Raw genomic sequence first — 18,926 nt, forward strand, 5'->3', positions numbered from 1 at the left:
TACAAATTTTAATCTATTACAGTGTAAAATTATGACTTGCATAGATAAATAAAACGTATAAATTAGTGAATAATAGTTTATATTATTTTAAATAAAATTGTTAAATTATCATGTATAAGTATTTTAATCTAATACATCAGTGATAACATTATGGGGATACCACAATATAATGGCCTACAGATAAATAACCATATAAAATAGTGAATAATAGTTGATATTGTATTAAATAAGTTGTTAAATTACCATGTCTACACATTTTAATCTAATATATCATGGATATAGGGTCACACTGCGATATACTGACTTACATAGATCAATAAAATATAAATTAGTGAATAATAGTTGATATTATATTAAATAAGTTGTTAAATTACCAAGTATACACATTGTAATCTAATACATCACGGTTATAGGGTAACATTGCGATATACTGACTTTCATAGATAAATAAATCCCATAAATATTAGTGGAATAAGGTGTTAAATTCCCAAGTATACAAATTTTAATCTAATAAACGTGAAATACTGTCTTACACAGACAAATAACCATATAAAATAGTGAATAATAGTTGATATTATTTGAAATAAGTTGTTAAATTATCAAGTATACACATTTTAATCTAATACATCAGGGTTACAGGGTCACACTGCGATATACTGGCTTGCATAGATAAATAAAACGTATAAATTAGTGAATAATAGTTCATATTATTTGAAATAAGCTGTTAAATTATCAAGTATAAGTATTTTAATCTAATACACCACGAAATACTGCCTTGCACAGATAAATAAACATATAAAACAGTGTTTATATGAAATAAGATGACATTTTATATGTATTTAAAATTAGTTTTAAACATATGTTGAAGTGAACTTACCATCAGTGAAATTAGGAGGTCTTTTTGGCTCTGTTTAAAATCACAGATCTTTGAATTCTGAGCAGAAGAGATTTCTTCTGAAAGTTTCTGAAAATGAAAATTCTGAAAATGAAGAGTGTCTCCATCATGACGAGGTCACCAGCCCTCCCCTTCTCTACAGCTGCAATGTATTAGCATTTGCAGTTTGTTTCAGGAAACATCAAGCAATTAAAAGACAGACATGACACCTGGTGTCATTTTACAATCAAAGACCACAACTGTCTCCTATCATAAAATCTCCTATCTAAAGCCTTTCATGTCTGGCAGAGAGACCCCACCATTTTGTCACTTCACACGGCCCATGCTGTAAGATCAATATAATTAGATGTTTATACATCTGTCTTCAGGAAAAATTTTAAACAAAATGACCACAAAGTTACATTTTATATGCCCTACTCTCTTATCCATTGATTGTAATGATAAGCTAGATAGTCCTTCCTGGGAGATGTCCCCATCCTGTTTTTCTTGGAGAAAGTGTGAAAGAAATAGGCCCCCCGATAATGACCCCTCAATTCAGACACCTTTTGAAGAGCGGATTTATACATTTAACATTTAAACTTAGAATAAAGAATTAGAACTCCCTTTGACTTTATGAATGTACACATAAATGGCAGCCTAATGATTTTTTATATTTTTGTGCATTTATTTAAAGAAAGCATGTAGGCCTACCATTTGAACACTTGTGTTCTTTCTTACTTCTTTGGCAATATCAAAGTTTTTCTTTTCTTTTTTTAAGAAATATTACTTCAAAAATGTCATCGGGTCACTGGGGTTAGCCATAAGAAAAGTAAAACCAGTGACAATTTTCATGAAAAATTCATTTTACAAAATGGATACTTCAAACCACATCTTGTCAATCATACTAACTAAATTAAGTAGTTTAATCCATAAGTAGGCTATTCTAGGTTATTTTAAAATATATTTTTTATTTGTTTGATATACATTATTGTATTTTAAATGGGGGACAAACTTGTCATTGGCATTAAATTAAAGCATTTTCCCTCTGTAGTCATTTCTGAAATTCTATATATTTAATTAAAAATCAAATATTGTCACATTGATGGCTCAAGGCGGCGTAATTGTTCAAATAACCTATTGTTTTATTTTAAAATGTGTTTTACAAGTGTGATATTTCTGTAAGGTTTGTGGCAGAAAATTGACATTTCCATAGAATGCTCCAAAAAATGATTTTGCATAAATTTAACCTATGGTATTATTTACTCAACTGCATCTGTTCAAATACAATTTTAAAGCAAAACTGTGCTTAGTCGTCTTAGATCTTATTTATAAAATCATATTCAAGCAGTGTTTTGCCCACCGACACATGCCAGCAGGCAGAAATGGGTAGTGTCTTGAGTAATTTTTTTTTGTGTGGAAAAATTGTACTTTTAAGAGTAGATTTAGAGATGTAGGTACTTTTACTTTAACTCGAGTACATTTCTAATGAAAAAGCTGTACTTTTACGTTGGGAGACGCGCCTCTCGTTACTTTATTTTAATGCGTACATGCTGTTAAATGCATAGTTTATTCCAAGCGCACTGTATCTTTTTATGGGCATGAGTAATGCTCAATTCACAGATGAATCACTCTTTTGAGTCGATTTTGTTCAAAGACTTCGTCAAACAAGTTGGCAGATCTGTCTAAATCGGTTTGCGAATCTGTTTGAATGATCTGTTCAGTTTCCTGCACACACTGAATCGTCTGAAGCGTTTTCAATTTCAATAACTGTAAGTTACTGAAAGCAGTTTATTTTTCAGAAAAGATGACACCTTACACGTGAAGATAGCACATTGTTTTATAATTTTACAGTCAAACACAAAATATGCAACAAATCCTCTATTTTAGCATAATTTTATAAAGGGTTAATTTGTATCTTTTGGGAAATAGCAGCGCATTTTCAGAGCCTGCTCTGTGTCATTGAACGGTTGACACAGACGAGGATACAAGAGCAGGATGAGATGAGGTTTATTAAATAATACAAAATAAAACAAGCTATAAACAAAACAACCCAGAGGGGGAAAACAAGAGAGGTTTCAGGCAAAAACAGGTAACACAAGGACACAGGTGCATTGACACATTGACAACGAACCAGCACAGGACTACAAACACAGGGAGGCTAAATAGGGGAACAAACAAAGGAGGGTAACGAGCAGGACAGGTGGGACAAATTAACCAATAATCTGATAACAAGATGGGCGGGGTTAGACAATAGACAGGAGAGCACATGGCACAAGAAATAACAAGACAGTCATGTGCTCCCAATAGACCAGCAACACAAACAAATGACAACATGACATAACCCCCCCTCTAGGGAGCGGCTACCAGACGCTCCAAGACCCACAAAAAACAAACAAAACAAGAGTCCAGGAGGGAGGTGGAATGGTGGAGGATCAGGGGGAGGGATGGGGAGCCAGGTCCATGGAAGGGAACAGAAACAGGGGGTGATGGTTTAGCCGGCGGCAAGGGCGAAGCAGACAGTCCATCGGGCGGTCATGGCGAAGCAGACGACCCATCGGGCGGCCAGGGCGAAGCAGACGACCCATCGGGCGGCCAGGGTGAAGCAGACGACCCATCGAGCGGCCAGGGGGAAGGAGACGACCCATCGGCCGGCCAGGGCGAAACAGACGACCCATCGGGCGGCCAGGGTGAAGCAGACGACCCATCGAGCGGCCAGGGGGAAGGAGACGACCCCTCGGGCGGCCAGGGCGAAGCAGACGACCCATCGAGCGGCCAGGGTGAAGCAGACGACCCATCGGGCGGCCAGGGTGGTGAAGACCCCTCGGGCGGCCAGGGCGGTGAAGACCCCTCGGCGGCCAGGGCGGTGAAGACCCCTCGGGCGGCCAGAGCGGTGAAGAGTGGCGCCCCGTCCACCAAGGCGTGGCAAGCCAAAAGAGCGCCCACATAAACCCTGAGAGTGGGGGTGCTTGTGCCTGTTGACAACTTTTTCTGCAGGAAGTCCAGAACTGACGCAATCTGGCAGTTGACTGAATCTGCATTATGTGCTGTGAGTGTGCATCACACACAAAAACACAAACATGAAGGTTTCACAGGTCAGGCCTGGGATATGGAATATTGTGCCCTCCAACTAAGACAGAAGGTCCCTCCTCTCCGGAATCACCCATGGCGAACCGTCGAGGAGAGATATTATCTCCGAGAACCACTCTGGCTAGAACTACCGGGAGCAGAGAAACTGGAGTAAATGCATACAGGCGCATTTTGAGCCATCGTTTCCAGACCCAGGTGGGCTGGGTGACTCAGAGAGAAGTAGAGAGGACATTGCGCTGTCTGATGGGAGGCGAAGAAGTCCACCTCCGCTTCGTAAAATCTGGTCCAGATCGGTTTCACTACTTCTGTGTGGAGTTTCCATTCCCCCATCGGTAATTTCTGTCTGGACAGTAAATCTGCTCCCACATTCAGATGCCCCTGGAATGTACACTGCCCTGAGTGACAGGAACTTGTCCTGGGCCCAGAGAAAAATCTGCCTCGCTATTCTGTTCAGATTGTGTGAGCGCAGACCTCCCTGGTTTATTTATGTAAGAGACTTACATTATGTTGTCCACCCACATTAGGACATGACAGCCTCTCAACTGAGGGAGAAAGTATTTCAGGGCCAGAAAAACAGCCATCAGCTCAAGGCAGTTGATGTGCCAATCGAGCTGATGACCCTCCCATTCCCTTTGAGCTGGACGACCACTTAAGACCGCTCCCCAGCCCATCAGGGAAGCGTCTGTTGTTAACAATCTGCGACGAAAAGGCGCCACTAGAGTGGGACCCAAGGCGAGGAACCGGGGTCTGAGCCACAGAGATAGTGTACGAAGCCCACAGCGCATCACTTTTATTTGCCTTTGAGGATTGGCCCTTGGATGAAATTCCCTGGGTTTTAGCCACAACTAAAACTGTCTCATGTGCAACAACCCCAGAGGAATCACCATGGATGCTGAAGCCATGAAACCTAACATTTTATGGTATTGAAGAACTGTGCGATCTTGGCCTAGCCTGACTTTTCTCATGGTATGCCGAATGGTCTCGATTCGAGCGGGAGACAGTTGTGCCCGAATCATGATCGAATCCCAAACGATCCTGAGATAAGACGTTCTCTGGGCAGGAGAAAGAATGCTTTTCTTGGTGTTGAGTCTCTACCCTAGAGAAACTAGATGAGCTAACACGATGTCTCTGTGTTGAAGCGTCATCTCTTGCGATTGTGCTAGTATTAAACAACCATCAATGTAATTTAAAATGCGAATGCCCTGGAATCGTAATGGAGCCAGTGCTACATCCATGCATTTTGTGTATGTGTGGGGTGACAAGGCTAGACTGAATGGAAGAACCCGAAATTGGTACTCTTCGCCCTTGAAAGCAAACCTCAGGAACTACCTGTGTTGTGGCAATATTTCTATGTGAAAATATGAATCCTTCAGAACAATCGTGACGAACCAATCGTGATGTTGTATTTGCGACACGATCATCTTGAAAGTTAACATCTTGAACTTGAGCGTTTTGAGAAAGCAGGAAGCAACAGAACATCTAATATTTCGCCGGAAACCGCTGCCCCCCAAATCACCAGAGGTGGCGGGGATGTTACAGTGGTTTCGTGAGGGTGTCAGGTAGGAGCTGATTGACGTATTTTACATGCCCTGTCCCTAAGGGGCACACCCCCACAGACCTGGGACAAAAAAAAACCCAGGATTTTTGTCTCAGGTCTATTATGAGAATACTGAGCACGGCGAGCCGGTCCCCAGTCTTTACGAGGGGGAGCGCAACTCGACACACTCTGCTTTTGAGCCCCCCTTTTGTTCTTAAGCAGATCAGTCTGGTATGCCTGCAACACTGCCATAGTGTGCAGAGCAGCACCAGTCTGACCCAAACAAGTGTGGATGTTATTACATACGGCTTGGTGGGGAGTGCTGACTCCTTAAATGACGATGAGCCCCAGAGAAGGGATAGCCTGTGAGTGTCTCTTTGGACTGGCGCATCGTGAATCACATGCCCCTCTACCAACTAACTTAACCATAACCCTAACCCTAGTCTAATAAGTTGACGTCGAAGGCACAAAGATGTGCGAAGAATAAGGTTTTCCCCATGAACGGATTAAGGTCATGAAGATCCTCAAGGAGGGCAGTCTAGCTGTAATCTGGCCATTGCACGAGTCACCACCTCGAGTAACCTCTCACACGCTTTATCATAACGAGAGAAGTGCTCGGCAATTCGTCAGAATTAAATGTGGCCAAAGAACAGCCAGGCAATGTATTAATACAAGCATCTGATTTTTCATATTATTATTTAATTATAAACTTTGAGTGTTTTATGGGACTATTTTTGCTGTGATCAGTGTAATCTGGCTACTGCACGAGCGATCGCCCCGAGCACCATGGGAGGAACGCTCGGAGGTGGCGAACTCACAAGATGCAGTGTCCTCTGCCCGAGCTGAAGAAGCGCCGTTGCACGCTTCGGTAATCAGGGAAAAGGACATCGCGAACTGGAGAGAGAGCGAGCGATATGGACGCACTGTGAACAGTCCACTGTGCTCGCAATCACCATGCTCAAACGCAAAGGGAGCATGCTCTTTCCCCAAACAAACAAAACAGCATTGGTGTGTGTCTGATTCAATAGGGCGTGAACACGGAGGCACACACCGTTTGTTTTGTAAATCACTCATTTACTTTTGGATTTTACCCTTTCCACTTGTTCAACTCAAAGAGAAAAGAGAAAAATTCTGCTCACTGCCAGTTGAAAACTAACTCCTAACAAGATCTGAAGCAGATAGAGAGGTAAGAGAGTTTTCTGAAGCACACATACACAGAATGGCCTCTGAAGACAAAAGACCTGAAGATGCACCTGTGGCTCATCTATTTATAGCCTCGTGTCGCGGACCGTGCGCGCCGATGACTTCACCGGCCGAGGCTATTAATACCTCCGGGTCAATTCTATTGACTTGTCACACAATATTCACAGCTAGTCACGTTTAAAGACGTTCCCAATGCGCTAAGCAGCGCAGGATGGTTGTAGCTTTTGAAAGGGAACAACATTAGTCCAGGTGCATATAAATGATATCTCTCTTCTGGTAAAACAAGGAGATTTTAAGAACTGACATGCAAAAACCAACATACCTACTGTATTAAAAAAGCAGGCAAAGAAATCAACAGTAATCTAAACTAAAAGAACATTGCTGGCATAAACACAAGACATTGTATGTAACTAATCTGATGAAGTCTCTCAGTACTTGTTTTTCTTTGAAAATGCATTTACATATAGGCTAAGGGTTTCCAGTTGCCTTGATATGGAAACCCATTTATCCTACATAAGAAAACAAAATCATTTCAACTCTTCAATTTATAATTCTACCTTTTTATGTAATTTATGATTTCTTATGAAAGATAATCTCTGAGGAATGAGATAAAAAGATGAAATCATTATAAAAAGTTAATTATGACATTAAAAGGTCGAAATTATATTGAAGTCATAATTTTTACACTTTAATGTCATAATTAACTTTTTATCTCATTTTGATTGATCTATTTATCTAAGAACTTTTTGTCTCATAATTTTGACTTCTCATATTTATGATTTTTTTTTCTTCTGTTTGAAATAATCTTCCATACCTTTATGTTTACTTTAGTGTGCCAACCAAATGTAGACAAATTCAAACAGTATGTGAAAAATACTCATTAGCATAAGATGATGTTTCATATTATTGATTAATATGTAATAATTCTACGTCTGACAACTGGTGAAAATAGCATCTCTTACAAATCAACAGTAAATGTATAGATTGCTATTGTGTTCAAATTAAAGAAATGTTTGGTTAAACATACTCATGCTTTATTTCAGTATTTATTGCACAACTTACCGGAAATGCCAATTATCTGATAGGCCTATACACTCACTGGCCACTTTATCAGATACTGTCATGAACGCAAGAGAAGGCAATATGCAGGTAAAAGAATGTTTACTGAATATAAATAGAGAAGGTCAGGTCCACACAAAACACGACACACAGGGCGGGAGAGTGATGCAGGGACTTCGATGGGCAACTGGGTTGAAGGAGGATAGCAGATGAAGAATATGTCCGTGAATCCAGAAGAGTGATGACGACGACGGGAGACGAAGACACGATGAGACAAATCCAATCAGAACCAAGACTACAGGAGGACGCCAAACAGGACAGGAACCACAACCAAAAAACACCACAACACAAGACACCAGTCACTGAGAATATATAGGTGAGTAGAGTGGAATCAGCTGGCACTGCTGATCAACGATAATTGGAGGACACACCCACACTAATCATACACACTACACAACAATCACACGAGACAAGGAAGAGAAAGTGAATTCATGAACCGTGACAGTACCCCCCTCCTAGGAACGCCGCCATGGCGTTCCCAGACACCCTTACCTGTCGATTGTAATCATCTATAAGCGAGTGATCCAGGATGTCTCTAGCAGGTACCCAACTTCTCTCCTCCGGACCGTAAGCCTCCCAGTCCACCAGATACTGGAATCCGCATCCCCTCCATCTCGAGTCCAGAATACGGTTGACCGAATATGTAGGTTCCCCATCTACGAGTCGCGGTGGCGGGGGGGAACCGGGTCGGCGGGTTAATGCGAGAATAAAACACAGGTTTTAATTTGGATACCAGAAAGACGGAATGAATCCTCCAGTACGCAGATTGTAAGTCGGACTGCCACCGGACTAAGGATCTTGGTGACAGTAAACGGGCCGATAAATTTGGGAGCTAGTTTGTTAGAGACGGAACGGAGTGGAATGTTCTTGGTTGAAAGCCACACTTTTTGACAAACAACGTATACGGGAGGCTTCGACCGGTGGCGATCGGCCTTAGCATCGGTGCACACCTCCACCACGAGCAGAGTCTCACGGGCTCTGGTCCACGTGTGGTGACACCTCTTGACGAAGGCGTGGGCAGAGGGAACCGCGACTTCAGATTCCAGATTAGGAAAAACTGGTGGCTGGTAACCTAAGCTACGGAGATAGGCCCGTGGATGACACTGGTAACGAGTTATGAGCATACTCAACCATTGAGAGCTGCTGACTCCAGGAGGAACGATTCTTGGATACCAAACATCGCAACACTCTTTCCAAAACCTGGTTGGCTCTCTCGGTTGGGCCATTACTTTGGAGATGAAACCCAGAAGACAGACTGACACTCGCTCCCAGTAATTTACAAAACTCTCACCAAAATTTGGACTCAAACTGGGGCCCACTGTCGGAAACCACGTCCATCAGGGGGCCATGTAAACAAAAGACGTGCTCTACAACACCGCTGTCTCCTTGGCAGAGGGTAATTTAGGCAAGGGAATAAAATGAGCCACCTTCGAGAACCGGTCCACCATGGTCAAAACGAAACAAACCGAGCAAGCCAAGACAAAACTGTGAATGTCACGAGCCATTAATGGCAACCAGAATCGTTGCTTGACTAACAAAATGGTGCAATTAACCCCTGGATGGCAAGCCACGCTGGAACAATGCCCCCATTGAATAACATCGGACCATAATCCCTCCGGTACAAATAATCCATTCGGTGGGCCAGCGGGCGGAGGCATTACCCCTTCTAAGGCTGTCTTGACCTTCAACTCGATCTCCCATGTGAGTGTGGAGACAAATAGGGTCTCTGGTAAAATGCACTCTGGAGTGGACGGGCGTTCGGAATGGTCAAAAATACGTGATAAAGAATCGTGTGGAACCCGGGCGGTACGAGAGAGAAAAATTAAAATGACCGAAAAAAAGAGCCCACCGAGCCTGCCTGTAGTTGAGTCTTTTGGCGGTTCTGATATATTCTAAGTTCTTGTGACCGGTCCAGACAATAAAAGGAACCCTCGACCCTTCTAACCAATGACGCCATTCCTCTAACGCTAACTTGACTGGCAACTCTCTGTTACCAATGTCATAGTTTAATTCGACGGAAGATAGCCAATGGGAAAAAAACGTGCACGGATGGATCTTGTCGTCTGTGGAAGAACATTGGGAAAGAACTGCGCCTACCCCCACCTCTGACGCGTCGACCTCCACCACAAAATGACGTGAGGGATCAGGGGCTATCAAGATGGGAGCCAAAACGAAGCGACCTTTCAGTTTGGCAAATACAGTCTCAGCTGTATCGGACCACCTGAACGTAGTTCGGGGGGAGGTCAAGGCAGTCAGAGGAGCGGCTAGTTGGCTGAAATTGCGAATGAAACGCAGATAGAAATTGGCGAAACCCAGAAACCTCTGTAGGGCCTTACGGGAATCTGGACTTGGCCAATCTACCACAGCCTTAACCTTATCAGGATCCATTCGTACTCCCTCAGACGAGATGATGTATCCTAGAAAAGAAACAGACTGTGCATGAAAATCGCATTTCTCCGCCTTGACAAAAAGCCCATTCTCTAGCAACCTTTGAAGTACTCGTCGGACGTGCTGCACGGTTCCTGGAGAGATGATGAAAAAATCAATATGTCGTCCAGGTAGACATATATGAACTGATCTACCATATCTCGCAGCACGTCGTTGACGAGTGCCTGGAAGACCATTGGGGGGTTGGACAGACCGAAAGGCATGACCAAATATTCAAAGTGCCCCCTAGGGGGTGTTAAAAGCGGTCTTCCATTCACCCCCATTCCTAATGCAAAACCAAATGATAGGCATTACATGAATCCAATTTTATGAAGACTGATGCTCCCTGCAACCTTTCAAAAGCTGAAGACCTCAACGGCAAAGGATAGGTATTCTTTACCGTGATGTTGTTCAACCCCCGGTAATCAATATAAGGTCGCAGAGAACCATCCATCTTGCCCACAAAAAAGAACCCCGCCCCTGCAGGAGAAGGCGAAGGCCGGATGAACCCTGTTGCTAGAGAATCAGAAATATATTGCCGTCCGTCCACTCTGAGAGCCAGTTCAATGAGCCCATTTAAACTTGTGGGAAGGTCCAGTGCGAAGATCTCTCTCTGGACACGGTCAGCCAGCCCACGCAGGAACATGTCCCACTTCACCTCTTCGTTTCATTGGCACTCGGCCGTCAGCATGCGGAATTCGATGGAGTAGTCAGACACGAATCGATCCAATTGTTGCAAGTCGGCGAGAACGCTGGCCGCTTCTCTTCCTGCCATCGACCGGTCGAATACCCTCTTCATCTCCTCGGCGAGTGCCTGGAAGGAGGTGCAGCATGGATCCTGGTTCTCCCACACCGCCGTTCCCCATAACGCCGCTCTCCCAGTCAGCAGCGTCAAAACGAAGGCAACCTTAGATCTTTCGTTGTTGAAGGTTCAGGGTTGTAGTGAGAAGTGCATGGAGCACCTGGTCAGGAACGCTCTGCAAAAACTGGGTTCTCTTGAGTATGCCTCCGGGACAGGAAGATGAGGCTCCGACTGGAAGAGTGACTCAGGAGGTGTGGGCTGAACGGGTGGTGTGGGCGGTGCAGCGGGACCCCTCAGATGTTGGAGTTGTTGGGTGAGTTTGGACACCTGCGCCACTAAAGCTTGTACCGCCTGCCCCGTGTTTGTGATACTCTCCTCTTGCGTGTCCATCCGAGTGATAGTGCGAGCGATGAATTCATCAAGGCTGACCATGGAACCACCTGTTGCCTCCATGAGTTGGTCACATCGTTCTGTCATGAACGCGAGAGAAGGCAATATGCAGGTAAAAGAATGTTTATTGAATATAAAAAGAGAAGATCAGGTCCACACAAACACGACACACAGGGTGGGAGTGACACATCTCAGAGTGATGCAGGGACTTCGATGGGCAACCGGGTTGAAGGAGGATGGCAGATGAAGAACGTGTCCGTGAATCCAGAAGAGTGATGATGACGACAGGAGACGAAGACACGATGAGACAAATCCAACTGGAACCAAGACTACAGGAGGACGCCAAACAGGAAAGGAACCACAACCGGAAAACAAAACAATGATCTCACAACACAAGACAACAGTCACTGAGAATACATAGGTGAGGAGAGTGGAATCAGCTGGCGCTGCTGATCAGCGATAATCGGAGGACACACCCACACTAATCTTACACACTACACAACATTCATTCGAGACAAGGAAGAGACAGTGAATTCATGAACCGTGACAGATGCACCTTCTGGATTGGACCCCCTTTTGCCTTAACCAAAAATGTAATAAATAAACTAAGTAAAAAAAAAAAAAAAAAAAACCCTCAGGGGACGGATTGGGCGGTACCGCCCAAAATGACATACTTTTACAAATGTGTAATTATCTTAAAAACTATTAATGATAGAGAGGTGTCTTTTTTGCCGTCTTCCTCAGATTCTGCTGAAAACAGTGATAACAAACTTACCCGGCTTGTATACACACTTCCTTGTTGCGCAATACCACTTTGTCAAAGTCCAATGAAATCGATGTTGTTTGGCAGATTCACGAGCAACAACCAATGGAAAAAATGCCGATGGAGGAATATTTTTCTTACCCAATCAGAGGAAGGTTACCATGTCGTATTCTAGCAAATCGGAGGACTCTGTAGCCTTGCAAGGGGTGGTACTATATACTATCACGCAAACAGCGTTGAGTGGCAGAGATGACAGAAAGCAAACGGACGCGTCGAGTATAAACAAGGCTTTACGGAGCGAGAGTGCACAGAGATATGATAGAGAGACAGAACAATTATAATATATATATATATATATATGTATATATATACACATACAATTATAGCATTATTTATTGTTTTAGCAATTTTATGATGGCAAGCAGTAAACGATTTACGGTGGAACAAGCTCTGGAACAATTACTGGAGAGTGAAGAGGAGAAAGCATTGCTTAGAAAATTCTAAACATTCCTAAGAAAAACGCCTGGGACTATTTGTAAATAAAGTTAAATTTTTCATTGTTCTTTACACATTTTATTTAACAATTACACATGTCTGTCAAGCAAAGGCTTTGAAAAATATATTTTTTGTTCAAAAACTGTTCACTATCGTTGTGTGATGTGTGATTTACAGAAAAATAAATGCCAAAAATCTAATTTCCGTTTTTGCAAATCTCTAGTTTATGGTACATTTTCACTCATACTTCCTTTATAAACATATTACATGTGTGCTTATGTTAGCTTAGGGTCTTCTGAATCCATAGATACCAAACACATAGTGTTCCATCTCCATTACATATAGTTTATAAGCCCAAATGTAAAAATAGAGAAATCGGACCAAAAAGAGCTGAGTCCCCAGAGGGTTAAGGAACTGCCTTAATTCTTCATGGCATGATTCAACAAAGTCCTGGAAACATTCCTCAGAGTTTTTTGTCCATATTGACATGGTGGCATCATGCAGTTGTTGCAGATTTTTCGGCTGCACATCTATGATGCAAATCTCCCGCTCCACCACATCCCAAAGGAGCTCTATTGGATTGAGATCTGGTGACTGTGGAAGCAATTTACAGTGAGAAGTACAGTGAATTAATTGTCATGTTCAAGAAACCAGTTTGAGTATTGTGACATAGTGCGTTATCCTGCTGGAAGTAGCCATCAGAATATGTGTACACTGTGGTCATAAAGGGATAGACATTGTTACTACAATACAGCCTTTCTTAGCTGTGGCAAAGAAAATATCCCCACACAACCAAAACCAGCCTGAACAATTAATACAAGGGAGGCATTTGTCCAGTAGCTGATCTAGAATTTGTAGGTGGCAAACACATGACTTTCTGCATAAATATTTACTCAATTAGAACATCAACTAGACAAATAAGCTTTCAAAGCTTCTGACATGCTTCCAAAGCCAGGTATATACAAAGATATACAGTAGCATGGTTTTCTTCATATTGGTTCTGTCTTCTACACTGCTTTTGTTTTAAGAATTAGTTTGATGTGAAGTGAAAGTGAGAGCTGAGGTGTCCATATTATGTGTTTAGTCTTGTATACATGCCGAATGATGCCACTTCCCCTCAAGAGCATCACATGCGGGTAAATTAGCTATAAGTGACCCAAGTGCATCTTTATTATCCGGTGACGTTTTCATACAACCCAGCTAGGCGAAACACTGAAAATGCATAAGAGTCAAGTGCATTTGATAAGAGTATGGCAGCATAGTCATAAATAATTCAGACACGTCAAGATACTGTTAAAAGGCCACACCTAATGCTAAGACACTGAGAACAAAAACTGTACTGGTCACTATCTGTATACAGCTAGCTAAATAATGATGACAAGCATTTTAATATTTTTATAAGCCAACAAATGTATTTATTTTTTCCATATATTTGAATATATAGCTATGAGTGGAAATTGATTCATTCATTAAATTATTGCCTATAGCCAATGTTTATTTCAAACTAATGTAGCTTACATATGCACAATGCTAAATAATACAGTAAAAGTTGTTAGCTTTGGTTAGCGTTGTTTACAGTGAGCAATTCCCCAAAACACAGGTAGCCTAGCTTACTGTTATATGCAACACGAAAATATAGATTTACACATCACTTCACAACTGGTAACCCCGAAACAATGTTTACACATATGTTCTTGTGGACAAAACACGTTTCGTGGAGCCCTGGCATCCAGGCAATTGCACCCATCCCCACCTGTCGCTCCCATTGCTCCTCCAAGCAAAAATAGCCCATGCTTGTTGTCTCTTGTTAAATCTGCATTGTGAGGCTATCAAGGTTAAAAAAGTTGAACGAGCCATGTTTTTGAGCATACAGTCGTGAGGTCATTGTTTGAGCTATTAAACACGGTTGAACAGTTTAGCTTGAATCAGTTTAAGTTTGTGGTTTCTTTCGCAGCGGGGTGGTGATCTGCTCCTCATTACACTGCCATGAGAGGATAGATTCATCTCAGGCTCAGCCATTACCGCGTCTCTAAATGACTGAGAGACATGTCCGTGGAGGTGGAAGAGGAACTAAACTCAGACCCAAAAGGGAGATGCGCGAGACAGTTTTGGCGTTTGTTTCCTCACGTTTTCCTAATTTTATCACTCATTTTATATGCGGTTTTAGGAGCGCAGATCTTTCAACAAATTGAGAAGGGCACTTACAATTACTCGGAACAGATGGATGCACTGGTGCGCAAAGTGTTGGAGACAGTGCAGAATCACTCAGGTCTTTCGCTTATAGAAATGATATATTTTTAACTTATTTCAGCCTATATGTAGGCTGTAGTTTTTGTTTTTTAAATTTGTATTTTGATGAAAGATGATATAATAAAATGTGAATAATAGCCTACACACTTGCAATGTAAATATAGGCCAGGCGATTACTTTTTTAAATATTGTATTCATTTTAAGGTATTATTTTAAGTTCAAGATTAACTTCTTTTCTCGTTTCATTTAATTTTATGAATTAGATTCCTCAACACGGGAAGAGTCGATAAGAAATATTTTGAAGGAATTCAATGATGACAAGAGGCAGGAATGGAACTTCTATAGTTCTCTTTTCTTCTGCTGTACTGTGTTTACTACTGTAGGTGAGTAGTTCTTTTTCTGGGACTTTTCTGGGACACAAAGTTTGTAAAGTTTTCCAAGATTTAATGCACCATTGAGTTTGATATTGGCATGAGAAGTTCTGACCTTTGGCTGTATCTCTTTCCAACACACACAACATGCTCTGTTGCCCACAGTAACCAGCCTAACCATGGAAAACAGGTGTCGCCAGAAAAGAAAATTGTTATTTTCCTAAATGAATTATATGATCAAAAAGTTATAACAATAAATGTTTTTACATTGCTTTAACTCATTAATTTTCAATTTTGTTTTACAAGTCATAGCTACAAGATTAAAATATTTTTTCAGCTGAAATGACTTAAATATCCAATATGATTACTGTATACTTAAAAATTTAACGAAGCAACTTTTTTTACAGTGTGGGAACATTTGAAATTCATAAATTAATTTTGTTACTGCATGTGTTAAGGATTACGCTTTACTTTTTGCTCTTTTCATTAAGAAATGTGTTTCCATATCCATTAAAATCAGTGATTGTAAATTTAACACTGTAAATTGGATGAGACCCCTATGGTGGAGGGTCTAAGACAATAAAAATATATTTTGCATGTGGTGCAGTGTTCATGCAATAGACAAAAAACATAAATGATGTAGATCATGCATTAGGTTTTTGTATAATTAGGTTATTTATGGTCCTCTGCCATTATGCACTTAGACTGCCAGACGAGCATTGAAATTTATGGTCAAGATCTCACCATCCCATTATGGATTGGATTTTAAACACAAATATGAATATATAATTCAGTTTTAAATTGTTATGTAAGTTATTAAATGTAGGAATGACATGTAGCCACCGTACAGTAAGTGTAACTCATGCATAGGATGCATGTTATTGAGGAAAAAAATAAGAGAGACCATAGATGGGAAACACAAGTTTCAGAAACTTTTCAAGCAATATGGGGAAAAGTTCTGCATTACGCACAAATGATTTACAGGCTAATCCAAAACAAGTGAAACCATTTCCAATAAATCATTATGTAAAATCTAATTTATTATACAGAATCAAATGCACCTTTTTTTTATCTATCATTGGCACATTTTTGTTGTTAAACTCACAACTGTGGAAGAAATCTCTCTCCCTTTCAACCCTAATTGTAAATCACAGCTAACCACAGCTCAGATGTGAATTAAACGTAAACCTCTATCTTTCAGGACATCTGGCAGAAAAGCATTATGCAAAAGTGCCAAATGTAGCAGTCTGTTGCTGTGGTCCATTATGTTATTTAGGAAGGGCGTATCTTTGGTTATCTCAGCAGCTAACCTTAATGAATATTGGTTTTTTGAAGCAGCGGAGACTGATGAGTTCAGTGGGTTCATTTATCTTTCTCTGTCTTACTCTTTTTGTACATCAGCAGCTCTGACACTTGTTCTGATGAAAAAGGGTGGGGATGTTAACTGCGACAATAAGGCCTATTTGTCCTCTGATAAAATGATTACAAATGCTTTTCCAGGTTGAACAACTTAATATTTTCAATTGGTTTGAATTGGCTTATTTGGCTTTGATACTTGGACAAAAAGGGACAGCAAAACATATATGGTTATTGAACTATTGAGTTTCCAAATAGTGTAATTTTGTGAAAGAGGTGTACACACTGTTTGTTCCTGCTTTGAAGAGGGATTTATGTGACTGCATGCAGAGGAACTTAAACAACAGTAGTTTACTTTTTTTTCATAGAAAATTTTGATAGAATAAAATATAGCAATCATGTAACATACTGAAAATAACTCTTTAAAATCTTAACTAATTTATTGCCATATCTAAACCTCTTTTTAGGCCATCACATTATTTAAAAAATAATAATAATGTAGCCTAATTAATAATCTAATAATAAAAATAATTACTAATTAAAATTATGTAATTTTACTAAATGCAAAATTAATATTAATAATAAAACACTAATAGTAATAACAGTTAATATTATCAATTATAATAATAATATTAATTATATTATTATCAATGATACTAATAATGAACTAAAAAATATAATAATTACTATTATTTGTTGTTGTATGTACAGAGCTGTTCCTTTGCTTTCCATTGAAATTGCATTACTCATGCACTGAAGACCTTCTTCAGGTGGCAGTACTGAAACGTGTTGTCTAATGAGTGAAATTATAGAAGAAAAACAATTTCTAACTCTCAGTCCTGCTCTGTTTTCTTGTGTAACAGGTTATGGGCGAATCTATCCAGTGACCCATGAAGGGAAGGTGGCTTGTATCCTGTATGCGATGGTGGGCATCCCTCTTATGCTGCTGGTCATCTCAGATGTGGGCGATATCTTAGCTGTTCTCCTCTCTAAAGCGTACACTCGCCTCAGCCTGTTCTTCAGCCAATGTATGGCACATTGCCCAAGGAGCCTTCAAAGGCATGAAAAGTCATCACCTCCCCAACAAGTGCAAGGTGCTGATACTGACAGCACCTATATGTTCAACCATGTTGTGGTGCATGAGACAATGAACATTCAGCATGTGGTAAGAACCCAGTCTTCCTTCAGACGCACATCCTTACAATGTAACAACAAAGAGGCCTTTGACCGCATCATTGTTAAGGAGAGCTTTAGGGTCAAGGACTCTATGACAAAATCCTTCTCATGCCCAGACCTTGACCGTATGGATTCCCCAATAAACAGCTCCAAGTTATTCACCGGCATCGGAGAGAAGATGGATCGCTTTAACGTCCCTCTGTTGGTCATCTTGCTGGTGGTGTTCTCATACATGGTGGTCTTCAGTCAAATTTTGAGATGCTGGGAAACACAGATGAACCCCTTTGATGCCTTTTACTTTACCTTCATCACCTTGACCACAATTGGCTTTGGTGATATTGAGCCTGAACACCCAAAGTACTTCATGGTTACCTTTTTGTTCATTATCATGGGCATGGCCATCATGAGTATGGCCTTCAAACTTGGCCAATCACAAATTATCAGCTGTTACAGGCGGTGCATAAAGTTTCTTAGTATGGGCAAGATTGGAATACACAAAGACCTAAACAGTAACTGAAGGCAGTGGGTTGTTGTGGCTTTGCTAATGGCACATGAAATTACTTCAGGAAAGCATAACCACTCTCAGTACAAGATGTCTTTCACTGCCAGTTTGATATAGTGGGTTGAAGGGGAAATGGACCACAGTCGTGTTGCAGTATAAAACGGTGATAAACAAGTATAGAAGAAATAGGCTCAGAATGATTAATGCACTCCTGTTTACTGTTTGAGCCAAAAGATGAGACTGACCTCTAAGTGTCACTTCGTATTATTAGGAAAATTGCATGAGACATTGTTTATTTTTTGTTTAGATATGTAACTTATCAGAAATGCACTTGTAAGACACTTAGCAAATCCATTTATTCCTGACATTTATAACCCTATATGGCTATTCATAATATATCTGACAAAAAAATGATGATATAGTGTTTGTTTGTTTATTTAATGTCAAATAATGAAGAATGTAACATGTTTCACCTCTGATCAATGCATCACCTTTCTCTATAATTAATCAATTTACTAATACAAAATCTAGTAAATTAATGATTTAGCATATGTAATACATCGCCTGTGAGATT

At 40.8% G+C, this 18,926-nt stretch overlaps 1 protein-coding gene across 1 annotated transcript; it reads left to right on the forward strand.

The window, feature by feature from the left end:
* The first annotated feature begins 14,684 nt into the window (after nucleotides 1-14,684).
* kcnk18 (potassium channel, subfamily K, member 18) lies at nucleotides 14,685-18,763 on the forward strand. Its single transcript, XM_077239494.1, has 3 exons — nucleotides 14,685-14,966; nucleotides 15,211-15,330; nucleotides 17,538-18,763. The coding sequence occupies exons 1-3, from the start codon at nucleotides 14,744-14,746 to the stop codon at nucleotides 18,365-18,367; spliced, it is 1,173 nt and encodes a 390-aa protein (XP_077095609.1). The 5' UTR covers nucleotides 14,685-14,743; the 3' UTR covers nucleotides 18,368-18,763.
* The last annotated feature ends 163 nt before the right edge of the window (nucleotides 18,764-18,926 follow it).

The sequence above is a fragment of the Siphateles boraxobius genome, unplaced genomic scaffold (genome assembly GCF_051911475.1).
Source record: "Siphateles boraxobius isolate OS27281-9 unplaced genomic scaffold, OSU_SipBor_1 22, whole genome shotgun sequence".
NCBI classification, from domain to species: domain Eukaryota; kingdom Metazoa; phylum Chordata; class Actinopteri; order Cypriniformes; family Leuciscidae; genus Siphateles; species Siphateles boraxobius.